Source organism: Oryctolagus cuniculus, chromosome 18 (assembly GCF_964237555.1).
Source record: "Oryctolagus cuniculus chromosome 18, mOryCun1.1, whole genome shotgun sequence".
NCBI lineage: Eukaryota > Metazoa > Chordata > Mammalia > Lagomorpha > Leporidae > Oryctolagus > Oryctolagus cuniculus.
Genome location: NC_091449.1, coordinates 5,018,781 through 5,040,877, shown reverse-complemented (window position 1 = coordinate 5,040,877; position 22,097 = coordinate 5,018,781). Strand labels below are relative to the sequence as shown.

General features: G+C 45.3%; 1 protein-coding gene, 2 long non-coding RNA genes and 1 pseudogene across 3 annotated transcripts in view; 1 reads left to right on the top strand and 3 right to left on the bottom strand.

Moving 5' to 3' along the window:
• The window catches only part of LOC138843156 (uncharacterized), a 39,690-nt gene extending 34,242 nt beyond the window's left edge, over nucleotides 1–5,448 (bottom strand). Inside the window, exon 1 of the long non-coding RNA XR_011384161.1 lies at nucleotides 5,136–5,448. This is a non-coding gene — a long non-coding RNA (uncharacterized lncRNA). The remainder of the gene's footprint in view (nucleotides 1–5,135) is intronic.
• A 3,380-nt stretch (nucleotides 5,449–8,828) lies between these two features.
• Nucleotides 8,829–22,097, bottom strand: part of LOC127488753 (uncharacterized) — an 80,514-nt gene continuing 67,245 nt past the window's right edge. The window contains exon 2 of the long non-coding RNA XR_007916571.2: nucleotides 8,829–9,099. This is a non-coding gene — a long non-coding RNA (uncharacterized lncRNA). The remainder of the gene's footprint in view (nucleotides 9,100–22,097) is intronic.
• On the top strand, nucleotides 10,372–11,334 carry ORYCUNV1R1504 (vomeronasal 1 receptor oryCunV1R1504). The gene is given in 1 exon segment (NM_001167193.1): nucleotides 10,372–11,334. A coding segment is annotated over 1 exon segment (963 nt).
• Nucleotides 19,701–20,322, bottom strand: ORYCUNV1R-PS1517 (vomeronasal 1 receptor oryCunV1R-ps1517 pseudogene; annotated as a pseudogene).

The window sequence follows — 22,097 nt, the reverse complement described above, 5'->3', positions numbered from 1 at the left end:
TGAACTCACAAGTGTGAGAGCTCTGTGCTGGGAACCACACATCCCTAACATGAGGTATGCTGACAACACCTGGGAGTTGGGAACTGAGTGTCCCATAATTCCCATGGGGCTGCAGGTGGTGAGACCAACCCTGCTACTTCTGTTCCTCACTTTCCAGTTAAAAAAAAGTGGGTGGGAGGGATACAGAGAGGACTTTCGTTGTTGTGTTTGTATTCACTTTTTTGCATCTGGTAGAGCAAGTGCCAGATCTTAAGTGCTAGGGAACAGGGTGCTGGTAGGAATGGCTCTGGAAGCACAGATATTTCATGAGAAAGAGAATTAACACACCAAGCTGTGGGCATTAATGATATTGCCTCTTCCATCCATGAACAAGGGATGTCCTTCATCAATGTCTGTGTGTCTGGAACTCGGTTTCCAGACGAGCAGATCCGGATTCTGACAGTCAGAGAACAATCCAGAATCATTTCTAGATTTATCCCTCCTTTACTACTGGGGGTGGTGATGTGCACAACAGCCACTGGCCCATGACGGCAGTAGGGCCACAAAAGGTATCCGCCTTCATATCCTTGGTGGCAGTGGGACACACACTCAGAGACTCTGCCCATTCACATCTGCAGCCACAAACAGCCACAAGCAGCAGCATCTAACCATGGCCCCCAGTTGCTTATAAGGGCTTACACGGACAAACGTGGCTCATTGCCAAGCAGTATCAAAACAGAGTTGTGGGCAACTAGCCAATCAGGTGGGCCTGTTGGTTACCGTGACACCAGTTGCCATAGAGGCACAGAGACATGGGAGCACAGATATGGCAGAAAGGTGTGTGGAACCCATTGAGCTCCACCCTCAGCCTCCTCTTCTCAACAATGTGTTACAGTTTTTATTGCACAGATCTTTTTCTAAAAAAGATTTATTTATTTATTTTAAAGGCAATGACAGAGAGGCAGAGAGAGAGAGAGAGGTCTTCCATCCGCTGGTTCACTCCCAAATGACTACAACAGCCAGAGCTGTGCCAATCTGAAGCCAGGATCCAGGAGTTTCTTCCAGGTCTCCCACATGGGTGCAGGGGCCCAGGGCCTGGACCATCTTCTACTGCTTTCCCAGGCCATAGCAGAGAGCTGCATCGGAAATGGAGCAGCCGGGACTTATTCAAACTGGCACCCATATGGGATGCCAGCACTGCAGGCGGGGACTTTACTCGCTATGCCACGGGTAGACATCTTTCACTTCATTAATTTTATTATTCAAATAAATAAATTGCTTTTAAAAATAGTTTTTGGTGGATCATTTCATCTGAAAACTGTGACAGTTTGACTTCTTCCTTCCCTGTTGGAATGCCATTTCTTTCTCTTAATTGCTAGAACTCCCAGAAGTGTTGAATATAAGTGGTAAACGTGGGCATCCTTGTCTTCTTAGAGATCTTAGAAAACTTAGTTTTTCCTCATTCAGTATGATGTTAGCAGTTGCCTTATTAGATAAGGCCTTCTTTATGTTGAAGTATATTCCTTCTATACTTATTTGTTCAGGGTTATCAGGAAGCAGTGGTACATTTTATCAGATGTCTTTTCTGCACCTATTGAGATGTTCCTATAATTTGTGTCCTTCCTGGTGACTGTTGATGTCATGTATCAGGTTCATGGATGTTGAACCGACCTTAATGGCTGAAGAGAATCCCACTTCACCATAGTGAACAATCTTCTCATGGTCCTGTTGGCTGTGACTTCTTAGAACTTTCTTGAGGCGTTTTGCACTATGCACATGAAGAAGAGAGATGGCCTGTAGCCTTCTACCTTTGTTGTGCTTCTGTCTGATTTTAGTATCAAGGTAATTCTGGACTCATAGAATGAGTTTGGAACAATGCCATCCTCTGCCGCTTTTTGAAATAATTAAAGAATTAGTGTTAATTTCTCTTGAAGTGTTTGCTAGAGGTTATCTGGTCTGATGATAGACTTTTTGTTACTGGTACAGTCATGCCGCTCATTAGTCTAGATTTTTTTAAAAGATTTGAAAAAAGTTACACAGAGAAGGAGAAGCAGAAGCACGCGTGAGATGGGGGGTGTCTTCCATCCGCTGGTTCACCCCCCAATTGGCTGCAACGGCCAGAACTGCACTGATCTGAAGCCAGGAGCCTGGAGTTTCCTCCAGGTCTCCCATGCCGGAGCAGGGGCCCAAGGACTTGGACCATCTTCTACTGCTTTCCCAGGGCATAGCAGACAGCTGGATCAGAAGTGGAGCAGCTGGGACTGAACCGGTGCCCATATGGGATGCTGGCACTGCAGGTGGCGGCCTAACCCGCTGGGCCACTGCACCGGCCCCAGTATTGGATTGCTGATTCAATATTGGTAAGTTCTATGTGACTAAGAATTGGCCCATCTCTCCTAGGTTATCAAACTTGTTCCCATGTAATCGTGGACAGTCATCTGTAGCAATCCTTCTCTGAAGACCGCGAGAGGGAGAGAGAGAGGGCCTTCCGCCCGCTGGGTCACGCCCCGGGCGGCTCCCTGACTGGAGTCTATGGGGCATCGTCTTCAGCACGGTCCGGTTTCCGAGTGGGGAGAAACCAGGGCTCGCGGCATTCGCAGCTCCCCGGCTCTGAAGTACTTTCACCCCGAGCCTACGGGAAATCAGCCCCCTCAGGAACCAGTAAGACGCCTACGGAGCAGAGAACTCGGCAGGCGGCGTCCACCATGCCACGCAGACGAACGTTTCCCAGAGGCCCCCGGGGCTCTGTTAGGGCTGCGCGGAGTTGCATGCTGGGAAAAAGCGCGCGGACTGGGGCGTTGTGGACTCCCTTTCCCAGAGACCTATGGGGAGTGTGCCGCGTGGCATGCCGGGAGGGTGATTCCTTCTCGCTGGTCCCACCTGGGCGCAATCCGGAGTTCCCCTCTGCCGGGCTCCGGTCCTGTCCTCTCGGGGAAATAGGGTTGGCTGGGCCCTGAGGGGAAGTGTTTGCTCCCCCAGAAAGAAGCCAGCTCAGGGTGCTGCTGGCACGACCACGAGGGAGGGAGCGGGAGTCCCGAACCAAACCTGGGCCTGGGGCCCTGCTGTGTCCTGGTGGCTAGGGGGGTCAGGGTGTGGTGTGGTGTAGTGTGGTGTAGTGTGGTGTAGTGTGGTGTAGTGTGGTGTAGTGTGGTGTAGTGTGGTGTGTGTGGTGCCGCCACCCGCTGCTTTCCCAGGCGCGCAGGTTTTGGGTTTTGTGTGTGTGTGTGTGTGGGTTTATAATTTTGACAGAGTTATACAATGAGAGAGAGACGAAGAGAAAGGTCTTCATTCCGTTGGTTCAGCCCCCAAATGCCCACCATGGCCAGAGCTACGCTAATCTGAAGCCAGGAGCCAGGTGCCTCTTCCTGGTCTCCCATGTGTGTGCAGAGGCCCAAGCACTTGGGCCATCCTCCACTGCCTTCCTGGGCCACAGCAGAGAGGTAAACTGGAAGAGGAGCAACCAGAACAAGAACCCGGTGCCCATATGGGATGCCAGCGCCACAGGCAGAGGTTTAACCAAGTGAGCCATGGTGCCAGCCCCGGTTTGTTTTGTTTTGTTTTGCTTTTTTCTTTACATGTCAAAGGTATCAGTTTTATGGGACTCTTTAAGAGTGGGAACTTTAAAAGACCGGGATTTCCGCCCCCCACATAGTCAATAAACTGAAATTTGTTGTTGTAACTAGATTTTCTTGAGTGTTACTGCCTCACATTTTCTCAGTGAATTTATGTGAACTGTGAGAAGCAATAGGGAATCATATCAAGTATTACTTCTTGATCTCGAACAAGAATAGGCAGTTTTTCCTGTAATGGATCAGGTGCTAAATGTTTCATGCTTTGTACACCAACCAGGGTTGCACATCCTTTTTTTGTTTTTGTTTTTAATACTTTCTATAACACTTTCAGAAAAGTTACAATATGGAGAATTCCCAGATATTAGTTTGAGACACGTGTGACAATTAGTGAACCAGTGTTAATGAAATCCACTCCTTGTGCTGTTTCCCTTAGTTTTTAACCAGTTATCATGGTGTGCCCCAGGGTCCTCTCCAGGATACATTAGTTTGCTGACAAGTCTCTTTAGATTCCTCTTGGCTTGGCAGTTCTTCAGGCTCTCCTTGTTTTCAGTGATCTTGTGACAGTTGGAGAGGTGAAATATTTTGTTGGAGGACCCTCTGTACGAATGTTTCTGATATTTTTCTTGGGACCAGATTGGGTCTATAAGGTTTGGGTGACCACAATCTGAGGTGAATTACCATGTTTATCACAGGATACCAAGGATGTGTACTGTCATGGAGTATGACTTTTGAGATTGACTTTGATCAGCTCACTGAAGTAATATTTCTCAATCGTCTGCACTCTAAAATTGCACCTGTTTCTGCCTTTCCATGTGGTATTGTTGGGTTAGAAGTAACTGCCCCAGCTCACACTTAAGAGTTGGGAACTTCCTTCTCTCCTCCTTTCTTGTTGTGCATTTTTGTTTATTGGTGCAGTGGGGAAGAAGCCTCTGGGACATTAATGTCCCATATCAGACTGCCTGGGCTGGAGTCCTGGCTCTGCTCCTGGTTCCAGATTCCTACTGATTCTCACCTTGGGAAGCTCAGGTGATGCCTCAGGTAGGTGGGTCCCTGCTACCCACATGGGAGACCCAGATGGAGTTCCTGACTTCAGCCTGTCCTAGCCCTAGCATTTGGGGAATGAGTATTTCTCTCTGCCTTTCAAATAAGTAAATAAATATTTTTTTTTTAAGAAACTCTTGGGGGAAGGGCACTGTGGCAGAGTGGGTAAAGCCACCACCTGTGGCACCAGCATCCCATATGGGCACCAGTTCAAGTTCTGGCTGCTCCATTTCCAATCTAGCTCCCTGCTAATGTGCTGATGTGCCTGGGAAAGCAGCAGAAGATGCCCCAAGTCCTTGGGCCCCTGCACCCATGTGGGAGACCCACAGGAATCTCCTGGCTTTAGACAGGCCCAGCTCCAGCCATCACGGCCATTTGGGGAGTGAACCAGCTGATGGAAGGTCTCTCTTTCTGTCTCTCACTCTCTCTGAATCTAAAAGCCATTTGCCTCCCCGATGCATAAATACAACACAATGAATACACCTTTCTTGGCATTCCTAATCACAACCCTGCTTCCAGTGTCCAAACAGCCCAGTTCCCTACCTTACGTGTGGATTTGGCTCTCACTGGAATGTGAAAAGTCTTGCCTTTTTCCTCAGTTCTTCTCCATCGGAACACCTCTCTTAAGTTTCAGGTATGAAGAAGGAGGGCTAGTCTGCTGAGTACTGAAGGGAGTAACAGTGGGGATCTGGGTCACCTGCCCCAGATGTAATCTGGAAGCCCAGCTTGTAGACCATGCAGTTTGATTTGAGGGGCCTCCCTTTATGAGCTCAGAGATGGGTGTGCCCTGCTCTCATTGGCAGAAAAGGTTCCTCCACGTTCCACTCACTAGAGCCTCACCTGGCTTTGCATAAGAAATGTTCACGGAGTTGTAGCTGTGTTCAGTACTTACAAGGAAATTAGATTTTAAGAAATGCACTCCAGAACAACTGTGCAAGTGCCTGTTTCATTCCACGTTCCCATTGTTGGCATGAGAGCAGCAGCTCTTCCTTGACACTGGAACAGCTGGATTTCACTCGAAATAAAGGTGTAGGTCACCCTTGCCCTTAAGTAGAGCTGACACATGTGTAAGTCAGCCTTGCCTACAATTACAGCCAGCACACATGCAAGTCAGTTTTGCCTACACTTACAGCTGATCACATATGTTAAGGCAGCCCTACCTGGATTGTAACTGATTGTATGGTTTTTTTTTAATGAATGTGAAACCAGCCATGAACTAAAAATTATTTATTGTAAATATAGCTTTCCAGTACTGATTTGCATTCTTTAAATATTTAATAGGGAAGTTGTAAACATCCACCTACATTATGAATTTCCGGTTTTTTAGATCATTTATTTATTTGAAAGAGTTACACAGAGAGAGGAGGGGCGTGGGGAGGAAGGGATCTTCCATCTGCTGGTTTACTCCCCAATTGGCCACAATGGGCAGAGCTGTGCTGATCCGAACCCAGGAACTAAGAGCCTCCTCTGGGTCCCCAACAGAAATACAGAGGCCCAAGGACCTGGGCCATCCTCCACTGCCCCCCCCAGGCCACAACAGAGAGCTGGATTGGAAGTGCAGCAGCTGGATGCTGGTGCTGCATGGGGAGGCTTCCTACTATGCTACAGAGCCAGCCCCTCTGTGAACTTTTTAAGGAGTGTTCATGTGCATGGATTTCAAAGTGTTTTTACCAAAATAAATTTATCTTTTAATTCAATTGCCCATGAACATTTTAGAGTACACCTGTATGTATTCCATGAAATTTACTGCATTGAAGAAATTGAATAGGGAGTTTTGGGCTGTTGTTAAAATACATATAATATATCTGTGAAATAGACTCACCGTGTAGAGCTATTTCAGGTTCATTGATCAGCAGTTCAAGAGATTTCCCATACACCCTTGCATAGGCATAGCCTTCTCCATGATCAAATTCTCATTTCAGAGAATCTGAAGTCAGGAGCTGGGTGCCTATCCTGGTATCCCATGTGGGTGCAGGACCCAAGCACTTGGGCCGTCCTCCACTGCACTCCCAGGCCACAGCAGAGAGTTGGCCTGGAAGAGGGGCAACCAGGACAGAATCCAGCGCCCCGACCGGGACTAGAACCTGGTGTGCGGGCGCCGCAATGCAGAGGATTGGCCTATTGAGCCACGGCACTGGCCCATAATGGTTATGTTAAGTTTGCTTTAAATGTTCATTTCTAAATTGTGTAAGAAAATAGCCTTACCATAATCATAGGCTACTGGTGTTTTCAAGATTCATACAATTACTGTCTTTCTTGCTTGCATCAAGTGTCCACAGTTTGATGAAACCTTCTGTTCTAACAATTATCACCCAAACATACTTTCTACACAGGACTAGAAGATTCCTGTAGACTCTTCCTACTCTTTATTACACACATGGGGGGAGTATAGACCCTTCTGTAGCTATCCATGGAGAACAGTGGTAACCATTCCATACTGTAGAATTTGGTGAGTGGTATTAGCTTTTCTTGTAAAATCAAAAGGAAGCCAGGATCTACCTCTTAAACATCTGACCCCATACTTTGATTTCTCAGTGCCTCTTTTGTATCTTCTCGCTTCTATTGATATTGTTTCTGTTGGTAATTCCTATCCTGAGTGGAAGCCATACTGTTAAATTTATTTTCCTACAACATTTCTAAATCAGCTGGCATTGAATTGTGTATGAGATGAAATTCTGGAACTCAGCTGTACAAATAAATCCAGTGGTTTCCAATTAAATTCTTAGCATCATTTTCTTCCTTTTCCTTGTATATCTTCAAAAAGCCTGCCCACTTACTCGGTCTCATCTTGTTTCTCAGCTCCTAAGTTACAGTGTAGCTCAATGGTCTACAGATTAGGAAGCTGCATTTTTTTTTATAAAAATGACTTCTGATGGAATGAGAAATGCAGTGAGTCTCCCATCCTTTGCTGCCAGTGCCTCGTGTGTCAGATCTCCACTGTCCCTTCTTACCCCATTGGACTGTTGCATTGACTGTCTAAAAAGCCTTTTCAAACACGTCAAAGTAGCCTTTGGAGAAGCTAACTAGGAACTTCTACTGGTTGCAGCAACAATTTTTTTTTACAGGCAGAGTGGACAGTGAGAGAGAGAGAGAGAGAGAGAGAGAGAGAGAGAGAGACAAAGGTCTTCCTTTTGCCATTGGTTCACCCTCCAATGGCCGCAGCAGCAGGTTGCTGCAGCTGGCGCACCGCACTGATCCAAAGGCAGGAGCCAGGTGCTTATCCTGGTCTCCCATGGAGTGCAGGGCCCAAGCACTTGGGCCATCCTCCACTGCACTCCCAGGCCATAGCAGAGAGCTGGCCAGGAAGAGGGGCAACTGGGACAGAATCCAGATTCCCGACCAGGACAAGAACCTGGCACCGCTAGGCAGAGGATTAGCCTATTGAGCCACGATGCCAGCCATTGCAGTAATAATTGCCAACTGGGAAAAAACTTTCATAATCAGTCTCCAGTCCCAACTCTACACTCTAATTGCTGCTCCAAGTGGATAATAATTAATGTTCTGTCTGTGGGGAGGTGAGGTCATGGAATCACACACCCATATCTCAGGATCTGACAGCCTTCCCTCTGCACTTGTACTGACTGCTGTGACCCTCTCACTGAGTGCATCGTGATGCCACTGGGAAGAAGCTGGATGAGTTCTATTTCGATTTGAGAGGCAGAGTCATGAAGCAGAGTATGTCAGAGGAAAGGAGGACATTCCTGGGTGTCTATGTATTAACTGTGTCCAAAGTCAAGGCCTCACAGGGAGGAAGAATAATTCCTGAGGTATGAGCTGAGCTACGAAAGAATTAATTGGAATTCTAGGTAATTCCTAAAGCAATTTGGTTTAATAATCAATGGCAGTGACTGTTGGCATTTGATATAAGTGATAATGAAATCTGACTTTAAGGTACTTCAGGACTGTTCCAAGAACTTTTTGGAGTACATTTGTAGTTCCAAGATCATCTGCTATTGAACCAGCTTTACAGAATCGTGGTACAAATTTTAGGATGCCTAGCAGTGTGCCTGTAATACCTCCATGTATATAAAGATGGGATTAATCAACATGGATCGTATTTTCCTGTGTACTGAATGACAGTTGTTGGGAATGTGTTCTCTAACTCTGGTTTATGATACAACTAATGAAAACAGTGATTATGTTTATACTGAAGACATCTGTGGTCTTTGGATTATGGTTGATTATTTCTCCTCTTTAAGTTTGGCATTTAAATAAAATAAATTGTATAACTATGGGTTTCAGAAAGCTGTGTAATGCAATATTGTTTCCCATCCCATAATTTACGGAATGGCCTGGACTAATAGTTCCTAGCATAGGTGCCCTCGTATTGGTGTTTTTAGCATGAAAGCAGGTTAAACTTTCCCTCTTCCTGTGGAGGCCTTCTTCCTTTCATTGACTCCAACCAGATGTGGGGCAGGCTTCTGGGGTCTGCACGGCTCTCAGTGCACCTCCACTGGTGAAAATCTCTCATCTTCAAGTCCTCGTTGATTTTGGCCTATTTGCTGACCTGCAGACATAAATAGGGACTTGTTAACAACCAATAGCATCAAATAACGTATTCCCCGATCCAAAATAAGATAACAAGTTATGAAAACAAAAACAAATGTGTGAGGATACTTCAGAGAAGTGAGTGGGAAGTGGAATTAAAAGGTAAGTTTATTTTAGTCCAAAACATTTTTTTAAAATTCATGCATATGAAGGGTTCTTCAAAAAGATCATGGAGATGCATATTATGGAAAACATGATGCATGGATTTTGAAATCTCTGCACTATAATAAGCTTATCTATTATTAAAATTTTCCAAGGACTTTTTTAAAGTTCCCTCATATATCTAGGCTCTTTGGGGACCACCACTAACCAGCTTTTCACCCGTGTGCTGCTTTCATGTCGTCAGTGCCAGTCCAGGCAGTTTCAAGTCCTCACCTGTTCAAGTCCCCCAGCCTGTTTATGAATTCATACAAAACACTGACCTTCTCCTTCTCTGAGCTCCCCGCTTCTTTATAATGTAAGTAATAGCAGGGAGTGCCTCACATGTTTGTGGAAAGCAAAGACGGTGCCGGTGTGTGCTCTTCACTGCAGTGATTCATACACTGTAAGTCTTGTTTGCAGGTTACACACTAAACTCTTGGAAATCTTTTCTTTTCTTACTTAAGGAAAATAAACTTCATGCATCTCATATATACAAATTTAGGAACATAGTGATTCTTCCCACACTTCCTTCCTCCAGACAATACTCCTTCCCTTCCTCCTGCTCCTCCCATTCCTATTCTTATTTTTCACCAGATCTATTGTAAGTTAACTTTAAATTCATAAAATTAACCCTACTCTAAGTGGAGAGTTCAACAAATAGTATGAAGAAAAAACAAAAAAAGCAAACAAGCAAAAAAGCATTGTTCCTCAACAGTCAAGACAAGGGCTGTTCAAAATCATCACGTCACAGAGTGTCAACTTCACACCTATAGATTACCTTTTAGGTACTCTATTAGTTACCACAGATCAGAGAGAACATGAGGTATTTGTTTTTGGAGGACTGGCTTATTTTCCTAAGTGCAGTGGTTTCCAGTTGTATCTATTTTGTTGTGAAATAGAGGATTTCTTTTTGGGGAGCGGGGGCAGATCTCTTAATAAAAGAAGAAGAGCTCTCAGGATTTCTCAGTGGCAGAATTTCAGTTCCTGAGAAGGTTGGGGTTCAGCTGGTGCTGTATATGCATCTCACTCTTGGTCTTCTCATGCAGGTACCTGGTGTGAAGATACATGTCAGTCACCAGGAGCTAGCAGAATGGCTTCCTGGGAGGTGGCCACAGGAACGCTCTTCTTAGCTCAGGTCATATGTGGAATTCTGGGGAACTTCTCTCTTCTTTCCCATCATGTCTTCCTTTCCTTGACTGGATTCAAGGCAAGATGCACAGATTTGATTCTGAGGCACCTCCTTGTAGCCAACTGCTTGGTCATTCTCTCCTATGGAGTGCCACAGGCTGTGACAGCTTTAAGGTAGAAATTTCTCCCCAGCGATGCTGAGTGCAACCTTCTTTTCTATGTACGAAGAGTGTCCAGGGCCGTGTCCATCGAAAGCACCTGCTTCTTGAGTATCTTCCAGGCCATCACCATCAGCCCCAGGAACTCTAGGTGGGCAGAGCTTAAAGTCAAAGCTCCCAGGTACATAGGCCTCTCCTCCATGCTGTGCTGGATCCTGAACATGTTAATAAACACCATTTCCCCCATCTACGTGACTAGTAAGTGGATCAACACAAGCATCACAAAGAGAAAAGACTATGGATACTGTAACGCTGTCTTCCAAGACACCTTCACAGGCTCGCTCTTCTTGGCACTACTATTGTTGCCTGATGCTGTGTCCTTGGGGCTCATGCTCCTGGCCAGCAGCTCCATGGTGTTCATCCTGCACAGACACAAGCAGCAGGTGCAGCACATTCATGGTCCCAGGAATGCTTCCCCCAGGACTTCCCCTGAATCCAGAGCTACTCGGAGCATCCTTGCTCTGGTGAGCACATTTGTATTTTTTTACGTGGTCTCCTCCACTTTCCAAGTATATTTGGCTCTTCTTAGTAAGCCCAGTCGATTGACAGTGAACATCTCTGCATTATTTGCTGGCTGTTTCCCAACTCTTAGCCCCTATCTTCTCATGAGCTGTGACTCCAGGGTATCCAGGCTCTGCTTTGCCTGGATAAGCAATACAAAATCCCCCAACACTATCAGAAACATGTACCTTGTATTTGCTTTATAATACTTGTTGTACAATTGTATAGGCACAGTTATTTGGTAGCCATATTACAAGACCCTGTACTCATGTTTACACACGTGTGTATGTATATAGGGTGTAATACACACTATTAGATTACATTTGTTATCAAGCAATCATAGTAGGATAATATATACTTAGAAATATAAAAATATTAGTCACAATAATAAACTGCTTTAAATCTACAGCCTCTTTTATTTGATATTTATGCAGTCATTAATTGAATAAGTCATATGAAATTTATTTTTCATTTTTCTACTTTAAGCCTTATATTTTAGGTATATATTTATAACTAAGTGTAGTCAAACAATGTTTAACAGGAATAGTCTCCTTGTTTTAAAATAACACCTGATATAATTGATTGGATTTCTCTAATTACCGTGGCACCTCTTGACATTTGTTCAGTATTCTTGTTCTTTCTGCCTCAACTTTTTCTTTTTTAAAAACTTATTTACCTATTTGACAGGCAGAGTTACAGAGAGAGAGGGATCTTCCATGCACTCCCAATGGCTGCAACAGCTGGCGCTGCACCAGTCCATAGCCAGGAGGTTGGAACTCCATCCGGGTCTCCCACGTGGGTGCAGGGGCCCAAGCATTTGGACCATCTTCTGCTGCTTTCCCAAGCACCTTACTCAGGAACTGGATAGGAAGTGGAGCAGCTGGGACTCAAACCAGTGCTCACATGAGATGTCAGCATTGAATATGGTGGCATAACCCTGCTGAGCCACAATGCTGGCCCTGACATAGGGCCATGATTGCAAGTTAAAATGGTCAGTTTTGGGGCCAGCGCTGTGACTTAGTAGAGAAAGCTGCTTTCTGCAGTGCTGGCATCCCATCTGGGCACCAGTTCATGTCCCGGCTGCTCCACTTCCAATCCAGCTCTCTGCTATGGCCTGGGAAAGCAATGGAAAATGGCTCAAGTTCTTGGGTCCCTGCCACCCACATGGGAATACCCGGAGGAATCTCCTGGCTCCTGGCTTCAAATTGGTGCAGCTCCAGACAGTACAGCCATCTGAGTAGTGAACAAGTGAATGAAGACCTCTCTCTCTCTCTCTCTCTCTCGCTCTCTCGCTCTCACTCTCTCTGCATCTCCTTCTCTGTGTAACTCTGAGGTTCAAATAAATAAATAAATCTTTTAAAAAATGAATAAAAAACCAAAATGGTCAGTTTTCTCTCTGAACTAATGAGATTATGAACTTATGATATTATGTTTATTATTTTCCTAAATATGCTTCTGACTGTTGGAAATTTGATCATAAAGGCATCCCTCTATTTTGTTAACTCTTTGTATTTTATTATTGTCACCACAGTTTTACTTATATTTCAGGATGGCTCGTAAAAGGAATTATCACCACTTACATGTGATTGTCCTTTTTAATGACTTACTCTATAGAATAAAACAAGCACCATCTTCATAACATAGTGTTTTATAAAATTAGGAATGGATATGCTATATACCTTTTCTAATTAAAGAAAAAGGTTTCAAGATGGCTTTGTGACATAGCAGATACAGCTGCCAACTGCAACATCAGCATTCCATATGGGTGCCATTCAGCTCCCAGCTGCTCCACTTCTGATCCACACCCTGCTAATGACTCAGAAAAGCAGTGTAAAATGGCCCAAGGATTTGGGCCTTTGCCACCCTGGCTTTTAGCTTTGGCCTGGCCCAGCCCTGATTGTTGTGGCCATGGGGGAGTAAACCAGAGGATGGAAATTAAGTAATTTTCCAAAGAATGTTGGTATGCATCACCATGGAGTGCCATGTGATATCTGAATTGCATAAAAAGGGGGCTGCATGTCAACATGATGCAGAATACTCCATCTGGAGAGCAAACTGGCATTGGGCAAGGGATAATTGATGAGAATACTTAATTAGCTTTATTCTGTTATCTTACAAATACATGTGCTGTGAATTATCTATTGTGTTTCAACATTGCAATATATCCAAAAAAGTATTGGTGATGATTATTTCTTGCGATGTTTTCATGTAAGGAAGAAGGAAAATGAAAGGAGGACTTCAGATGTAAAGTACGTTGGCCCAAGTGCTGCACCCATGTAGGACACCAGGGAGAAGCTCCTGGCCTCCTGGCTTTGGCCTAGCCCAGCCCTAGCCATTGCAGCCACTTAGAGAATGAACCAGCAGATGTAAGATTCCCTTTTTCTCTCTCTCCCTCTCCCTCTCTCTCCTTCTCTCTGTAACTCTGCCTTTCAAATAAATAATCCTTTTTTTAAAAAAAAGGCTCTTCAAAGTATATAAAATAAGGAAATCATTAAAAAAAATAAGGAAATCATTATTTGAAAAGCATACCAACAGACCCTGGGGACGTGATAGGAGCAGTGTTTATCTCCATCCCTGAGTGTTGGATACCAAAGAACAACCTCTCCTACCAGACACACCAGGGTGTCTCTGTACCTGGCAGCTCCTGGAATGCAGAAAAGACCCCTGTCCACTCAGATCTTCCCATATAGAGATCCAGGGAATTGTGCTCCTCGGGAACCTGCCCCAGTCCTGATGCCCTCCATTCTCAGAAATGCTCACATATTCTGCTACAGTAGTGAGGATGTGTGCTGAGCTTTGGCTCCATACAGCACTGGGTGCTTTCCCATTGACCAGAAGCTGGCTTTGGCCTTCAAAAAGGTCCCAAGATCCTTGAACATGCTCTTTATGTCACATTTGCCTGAGCATATTATTAAAACCAAATGCACATTCACATTCACTTCAGAGAGTCCGTGGTTGGATTTAAGAGTCTCGGGGAGCTGTGCTTGCTGTCTCCAGCTTAGTACAGCTGATGGGCAGGTCTGGAGGAACCAGCATTTCCTTATAGACATTATTTATTTTATTTGAGAGACAGAGAGCTTCCAAAATACCCACAACAGCTGAGGCTGGGCTGAGCTAAAGCCATGAGCTGGGAACCCAATCCTGGTCTCCCACTAGGGTGGCAGAGACCCAACTCTTCAGCTCTCAGCTACTGCCTCCCGAGAGGCATGGTATCAGAGAGCTAGAATCGAGAGTAAAGCCAGGGCTTGAACCCGGGTTCTCCCACATGGGATGAGTGCAGGCTTGAACCCAGGCACTCCCACAAGGGATGCATGCATCCCAAATAGCATCTTAACTGCTAAGCCAAGTTCCCATTTAGGTTGATTGACTTTCTTCTTTCAAATACTTTATAAGCACTTAAATATTCAAACTATTGGTTAATTCATATTAGCAAACAATCGCTTTCTGGATTAGAAATCTTACTACTTACATGCCTATGAATTTTCAGGATAAATATACTGTTGAAATTCTATGTCTTCATATATACAAAATGTGGAGAGTGGCAATAAAGTCAAAACTTATTTAGGATAGAATTGAATGAAGGATGTATAAGAACTCCTTAGTGTTGCTAGTTTTGTTAACTTTTTTGCATGTACAGAGAATATTTTATTAGACTTTGACTTTTAATTAACAGAGTAAAATACAAACCAAGTGTGTGATTCAGCTTAGGAATATGTATTTTTATATAATTCATTACAATTAGATAATGAATATAATACACTACATGTATCCCAACTTAATTGGAAGTCTTCAGTAGGAACAAATTCAACACAGTCCTTTAGATACAATTTCTTTTAGGTTGACAGCAACACTTTTTGTTATATTTTATGTCTTCTAAATTCCAATAAGTCTATCCAAAATCTCAAACATGTGGTTTCAAAGTGAAATTATGATGAACTGGGCATTTTTGTTCACATATATACAATGCAACAATGGACACATTTTTAAAATCAAAGGCTGCATCAGTTTCATCCATGAAGTAAAGGGGAGTGGGTTTGTAATGATGGAGAGCAAACTCTAAAGCCAAGGAATGAAGTGTTTTCTCTCCTGCTGAATGGTTGAAGATCTTCCAACTTTCCTGAGGTGGTGGAACACTGCACAGGATTCCTTCAGAGAAAGGATCAAGCTGTCTCTAAGCTCCAGTTCAGCTTCCTCTCCCAGGTAAGCATCTGGTAATTCTCTTGTATTTGTTACTATATAACAGTCTGCCATAAATTCATTAAGCCTGTGTTTCCACAGATCTTCCTTTGCTTGTCTAAAATTATCTCTTTCATAAGTAATTTTGTCCAATTCTGCTACTCTGTACAAATATAATTCTTCCTTCTTTTTATATTCTACAATGGCACCAAGGTTTGGTTTCATTTCATGACACTGGGCTACCAAAAGTGAAATCTGACTTGTTACGGAATCTGTATTCTTGATTGCTTCAAAATCTTCTTAGCTCAAAACTGAAACTTCTTCAACAGGATTATCTTTCACAGGATACAATGGTTTTTTTTAAGATTTATTTATTTATTTGAAATTCACAGTTACACAGAGAGAGAAGGGGAGGCAGAGGTAGAGCAAAGTCTTCCATCCACTGGTTCTCTCCCCAGTTCGCCACAATGACCAGAGCTGCACCAATCCGAAGCCAGGAGCCAGGAGCTTCTTCCAATCTCCCACATGGGTGCAGGGGCCCAAGGACTTGAGTGGTCTTCCATTGCCTTCCCAGGCCATAGCAGAGAGCTAGATCAGAAATGGAGGAGGCCGGCACTGCGGCTCACTGGACTAATCCTCTGCCTTGCGGCGCCGGCACATTGGGTTCTAGTCCTGGTCGGGGCGCTGGATTCTGTCCCGGTTGCCCCTCTTCCAGGCCAGCTCTCTGCTGTGGCCAGGGAGTGCACTGGAGGATGGCCCAAGTGCTTGGCCCCTGCACCCCATGGGAGACCAGGATAAGTACCTGGCTCCTGCCATCAGAACAGCACGGTGCACCAGCCGCAGTGCACCGGCCGTGGCAGCCATTGGAGGGTGAACCAAGGCAAAGGAAGACCTTTCTCTCAGTCTCTCTCACTGTCCACTTGCCTGTCAAAAAATAAATAAAAAAAAAAAAGGAATGTAGCAGGGGCTGGCACTGTGGTGTAGCAGGTTAAGCCACCGCCTGCAACACCAGCATGTCTTATGGGTGCCAGTTCAAGTCCCTGCTGCTCCACTTCCAACCAGCTCTCTGCTATGGCCTGGGAAAGTAGTAGAAGATGGCCCAAGTCCTTGGATCACTGCACCTGCATGGGAGACCTGGAAGACTCTCCCAGCTCCTGGCTTTGGATTGGCACAGCTCTGGCCCTTGCAGCCATCTGGAGAGTGAACCAGCAGATGGAACACCTCTCTCTCTCTCTCTCTCTCTCTCTCTCTGCCTCTGCCTCTCTCTAACTCTGCCTTTCAAATAAATACATACTTTAAAAAAAAAAGAAGTAGCGCAGCTAGGATTCAAACTGGTGCCCATATGGGAAGCTAGCGCTGAAGCTGGCAGCTTTACCAGCTACACCACAGTGCTGGTCCCTGGGCCCTGCCTTCTAAAGGATCCACCACCACCAAATAGTGCCACCCAGGGACCAAGCCTCTAACACATGGACCCTCGCTCAAACTGAAATCCAAACCAGAGCACCCCTTTCCCTGCTTTTTTTTCTCTTCTCTGTCACTCTCTTGCATGCTTTCACCTCTCCAAACACTCCAGCTTTCCCCACATGCACCTCCACCTAAAGTGACAACACTCACTCCCCTGTGTCACACACTGTGAAGAACACCCTGGGGGTCATGGCAGTGTTGGAAGGACTACTGATGATGGAGATGACCTCCATTTTCAGGGAGCTAGAGGACTGTGATTAGCACTGGTGTTTTTTTAAGATTTATTTATTTATTTGAATGGCAGAGTTACAGAGAGGCAGAAGCAGAGAGAGAGAGAGAGAGAGAGAGAGAGGCCTTCCATCTGCTGGTTCACTCTCCAATGGGCCTCAATGGCCAGAGCTGGGCCAATCTGAAGCCAGGAGCCTCTTCCAGGGCTCCCACGTAGGTGCAGGGTCCCAAGGACTTGGGCCATCTCTACTGCTTTCCCAGGCCACAGCAGAGAGCTGGAGCATAAGCGGAGCAGCCGGTACTTGAACCGCGCCCACATGGGATGCCGGCACTGCAGGCGGTGTATTTACCTGCTATGCCACTGCGCTGGCCCCAGCACTGCTTTTTCACACAGGAGCAGCTCATTTGGTGGCACTCATTCATGGTGGGTGAGTGGGATTTGGGAGCCAGAGTGTGACTACATGACTGTCTGTCATTGTATGTTTCTTTTTCTTTTTCTTTTTCTTTTTTTTTTTTTTTTTTTTTTTTTTTTTTTGACAGGCAGAGTTAGAGAGAGAGAGAGAAAGGTCATCCTTCTGTTGTTTCACCACCCCCCCCGAAATGGCAGCTAGAGCCGGCACGCTTGCAAACCAGAAGGCAGGAGCCAGGTGATTCCTCCTGGTCTCCCATGTGGGTGCAGCACCCAAGGACCTGGGCCATCCTCCACTGCCTTCCCTGGCCACAGCAGAGAGCTGGACTGGAAGAGGAGCAACTGGGACAGAATCCAGTGCCCCAACCAGGACTAGAACCCAAGGTACCAGTGCCACAGGCAGAGGAATAGCCTAGTGAGCCGCAGCGCTGGCCCATTGTATGTTTCAATATGAATGTGTAATTGGTGTGGGCGACAGTGTAAGCGTGTGAATGAAAATGTGTGAGTATGTGGGTGGCTGGGTGTGGTGAGAGGGGGGTGAATGTGATTGTACATTGGAGTGTGTGAGTGTCCGTGCCTGTGTGTCCTTCCCCTGTAACTTTGCGGGTGTAGGCTGTCTGTGTGTGTACACTGGATGAGTTACTCATGTTTACAGCTCAAGCCCCTGGGCTGCGTTACAGCTCAAGATTTATGGCTTGGTTCTAAATGCAAACTCTTGACTTGTACTTATATTTAATGTTTAACTATTAATTCCAGGGCCCAGTGCTGTGGCACAGCAGGTTAACACCCTGGCCTGAAGCACCGGCATCGCATATGGGCACCGGTTCAAGTCCTGGCTGCTCCACTTCTGATCCAGCTCTCTTCTATACCCTGGGAAAGTAGTAAAAGATGGCCCAAGTCCTTGGGCCCCTGAACCAGCGTGGGAGACCCGGAGGAGTCTCCTGGCTCCTGGCTTCAGATCTGTGTGGATCCGACAATTGTGGCCAATTGGGGAGTGAACCAGTGGATGGAAGACCTTTCTCTCTCTCTCTCTCTCTCTGCCTCTCCTCTCTCTGTATAACTGTGCCTTTCAAATAAGCAAATATATCTTTAAAAAACTATTAATCACAAAATTAATAAAGGTTTATTCCAGAAAGTTCAGCAAAAACTTAAGTGTGAGAACTGTGCAAATGATTTAATTCTCCTGAACTGAGTGAGTTGAGCAGGAGCCTGTGATATCTAGAGAACGGTGAGACCTGCTTATGACCCTTCACATACTGGTGCTTATGAGAGGTTCGTTTACAACCCTCTGTCTGTCATCTGCAGACCTGTTCCTTCCAAAATTGCATTCAGTTCATCCTGGTCATGGAGCACATTTAGTGTTTGCCTCCCACCTGCACCAGGCCAACCCATCTTCCTGTGTCCCACTTTGTGTTACTCTTTTGCCCCCTGACCTTCATTATTCCAATGCTTAGCCAAAACTATTGATGATCTGCTGATCATGTCCCATAAGTAGTATCATATAGTATGTAGGAGTATCAAATAAATGCTATCTCCTAGGACATAAAACACAACATCCACAACCTAGCCTTCAAAGCCACAACAATTAAAACCTATTTTCCTTCCTGTCTTCTAGCTTCATTCCAGGCCTCTCCCATTCTAACCCAGAGCTATCGCCACTCACTACAAAGTGCTTATTGAAGCATCTCACATGCTACCATGTTTCATGGATTTAACCCTACAATTAAATGACCAATGAAATCTAGGAAACAAAAGCACATACTCGGGGAAATTTCCAGTATCTGCACTGTTTCAGAGTAAAGCATTTTATTCCTGTACAACGAACCCACATAATGTGACCACTACTAAAATAGAGTTGTATGAATATGAATACTCACAAGGTATTACAACAATTTCAGGTCCTGTTGCTATCATTCACTGAAGAAGCCAGATCTCTGTCTCTTCACAGCTTTCTCTGCCCTGAGACCAGCTCACAGTCATGTTTCAGAGCCTTTGATGCACAGGTGCACCACGTCTTGACCCCAACAAAAATCAGACGTTTTATATTCTCCTGAATTGAGAGAATTGTCTCTTTCTTCCAGTACACACTGCGTTTGTGACTCAGGAGAATAAAGGGACTGGCAGTTGGAAGGCAAGCATTAACTAAGGCCGAGGTGTTCAACAGCCACCAGCAGTCTCATCCAAAACATGAAAATAAATAAAGATGATGGAAAAAAAGGAACCCAAGCATACAAATGTGCTCACTAGGATTCTTTGAGGAGCTGTGATCTCGGGCAGCATCTTGGCAAGATGTTGCTCTTATGAATGTGTTGGACCCTCTTCCTGTGCCAGTGCAGAATGAAAACCGTGGAGCCACTGGCCCAGAGCATAAGCAGAAACCACAAGACACCATGGCAGGTCGACAACATTCCAACTGCTGTGTCTGTCTTGGTCACCTGGGGCAGCAGAACAGTATCCAAAATCTATAGTTTCTGTCATAGTCTCATTTCTCAATTTGTCACTCATAAGTATAGGAATCTCTGATATTTATCGGCACGTGCAAGAGCCAGCACAGGACACTGGAAAGGCTAATGACCTTTGGAGCTTTGGCTTTGATTCTGCCCATCTGGAGTTCATGGGGCTGATGGTGATGGCCTGGAAGACACTCAAGAGGCAGGTGGTGCTGATGGAGGCGCCCCTGGCCACTCTGTGCTCGTAGACACAGCCTGCATTTAAGATCACTGAGGCAATGCTTCAGCCCGAGAGCTGCAGTGGTCTCTGGGATTCCTCTGGAGAGAATGACCAGGAGTTGGCCACAGCTAGGTGCCTGAGAATCAAACCTGTGCACAGTGGCTTACATCCTGTGAAGGAACTGAAACGATGGCCACCCAGAAATGAGGAATCCCATAGGATTCCCAGGAAAATCTGGAAGAGGAAGAAGTTCCAACTGTTGACTCTATGTTGTCCTCTCTTTTTTCCCAGGGATCTGACTATAACATTCAAAGCAGAGGGTTCTGCATGGAGACGTGGGCTGGGAGCTACTTCTTATGAAAATAATCCAGAATTCATGGCTAAACCATTCTCTTCACAGAGAATTTCTTTCTTCAGAATATTTCCAAACTTGGCTGTGTTGCTTTACAGAGGATTTACAAGGCATAGCTCAGAGTGACTAATGCTTACCTAGTCTCTCTAGTTTAACAGTCATAAGACCATGCAGGGGGCAGTGCTATGGCATGTTAGGCAGGTTAAGCCACTGCCTGCAGTGCCAGCATCCCATATGGGCCCACATCCAAGTCCCAGCTGCCCCACTTCCAATCCAGCTCCAAGCTTACCCACCTGGGAAAGCACTGGAAGATGGCCAAAGAGCAAGGGCCCCTGCAACTCATGCAGGAGACCTGGAAGAAGCTCTAGGCTCCTGCATCAGCCTGGCCCAGTATGGGTGTTGGAGCCATCTGGGGAGTAAACCAGTGGATGGAAGATCAGTCTCTATCCCTCTCTCTCAGTCTCTCTCTCTCTCTCTCTCTCGTCTCCCTCTCTCTGTGTAACTCTTCCAAATAAGTCTTTCAAAAAAGACCATTATTATGACCTAGCTATATTTTCCTTTCAAGATAAAGTTCATTTAGCTAAATGGAGTCATTTGACTCATCTAAATATTGGTGGAGTCAATCATTGAATTTGGTAGCCTGGTCATGGTTACATTGGTACTTTGTACTGTGCTATACAATCAGAGAGAAACATCATCATCATTAAGTAATCCAGGGACCCGAGCCATCTTCTACTTCTTTCCCAGGCCACAGCAGATAGATGGATCAGAAGTGGAGCAGCCAGGTCTTAACCAGCTCCCATATGTGATGCCAGTGCTTTAGACCAGGGCGTTAACCCACTGCACCACAGCACCGGTCCCCTAAAATAGAATTCTGAGATGTGTTATTTTGTGAATTGAATGCATTTAAATGGAGGAAACACAAGAATGAGCTTGAACATGGCAGAGCATCAAAGGACGCATTTGAACCTGAAGGACACTGAAGTCCTAAATGCCCTGCTGTCTGAAATCCTCAAGCAGAAATACAACTTTTCCTGAAAGTCTTCTTCCTAGCTTCAGAAAGCAAGATTGTCCCACCTGGATCAACAGAAAACACTGATTTTTCAGGACAGGTATATTTACACTACCATCTCCATAAACATGTGTCAACCTGGTGTGAGAGAAACATGATTTTTTCAGCAATTACCAATCAGCCACATTGGTAAACAGAGATGAATGATCCCATTAGCACCAACCAACTCCTCACATGTACAGCAGTGTTACTGAAATAACTTGAGGAATCATGTACATTTCTCTATGATTTCTATACTGCAGGCTGCAATTATAATTGCGATTTCTGAATTAGACTCCTCACAAAAATTAGGCTTTATTACTTTTTGTAGCTTTTATTTAATGGATGCAAATTTCATAGGTACAACTTTAGGACTACAATGGTTCTTCCCCCACACCCACCCTCCCAGCCCACTCCCATCCCGCCTCCTCCTCCAATTCCAGGAGTTGGGATGAACGTTTGGCACAGCTGCTAAGGCACCACTTGGAACTGAAGTGCTTAGGTTCAAGTCCCAGCTCCCTGTAATGGGCATCCTGGAGATGCTCATGTTCTTGGGGCCTTGCTCCCTACAGGGGAGATCCTGATTGTGTCTTCAGGCTGGCCCAGCACCAGCTACTGT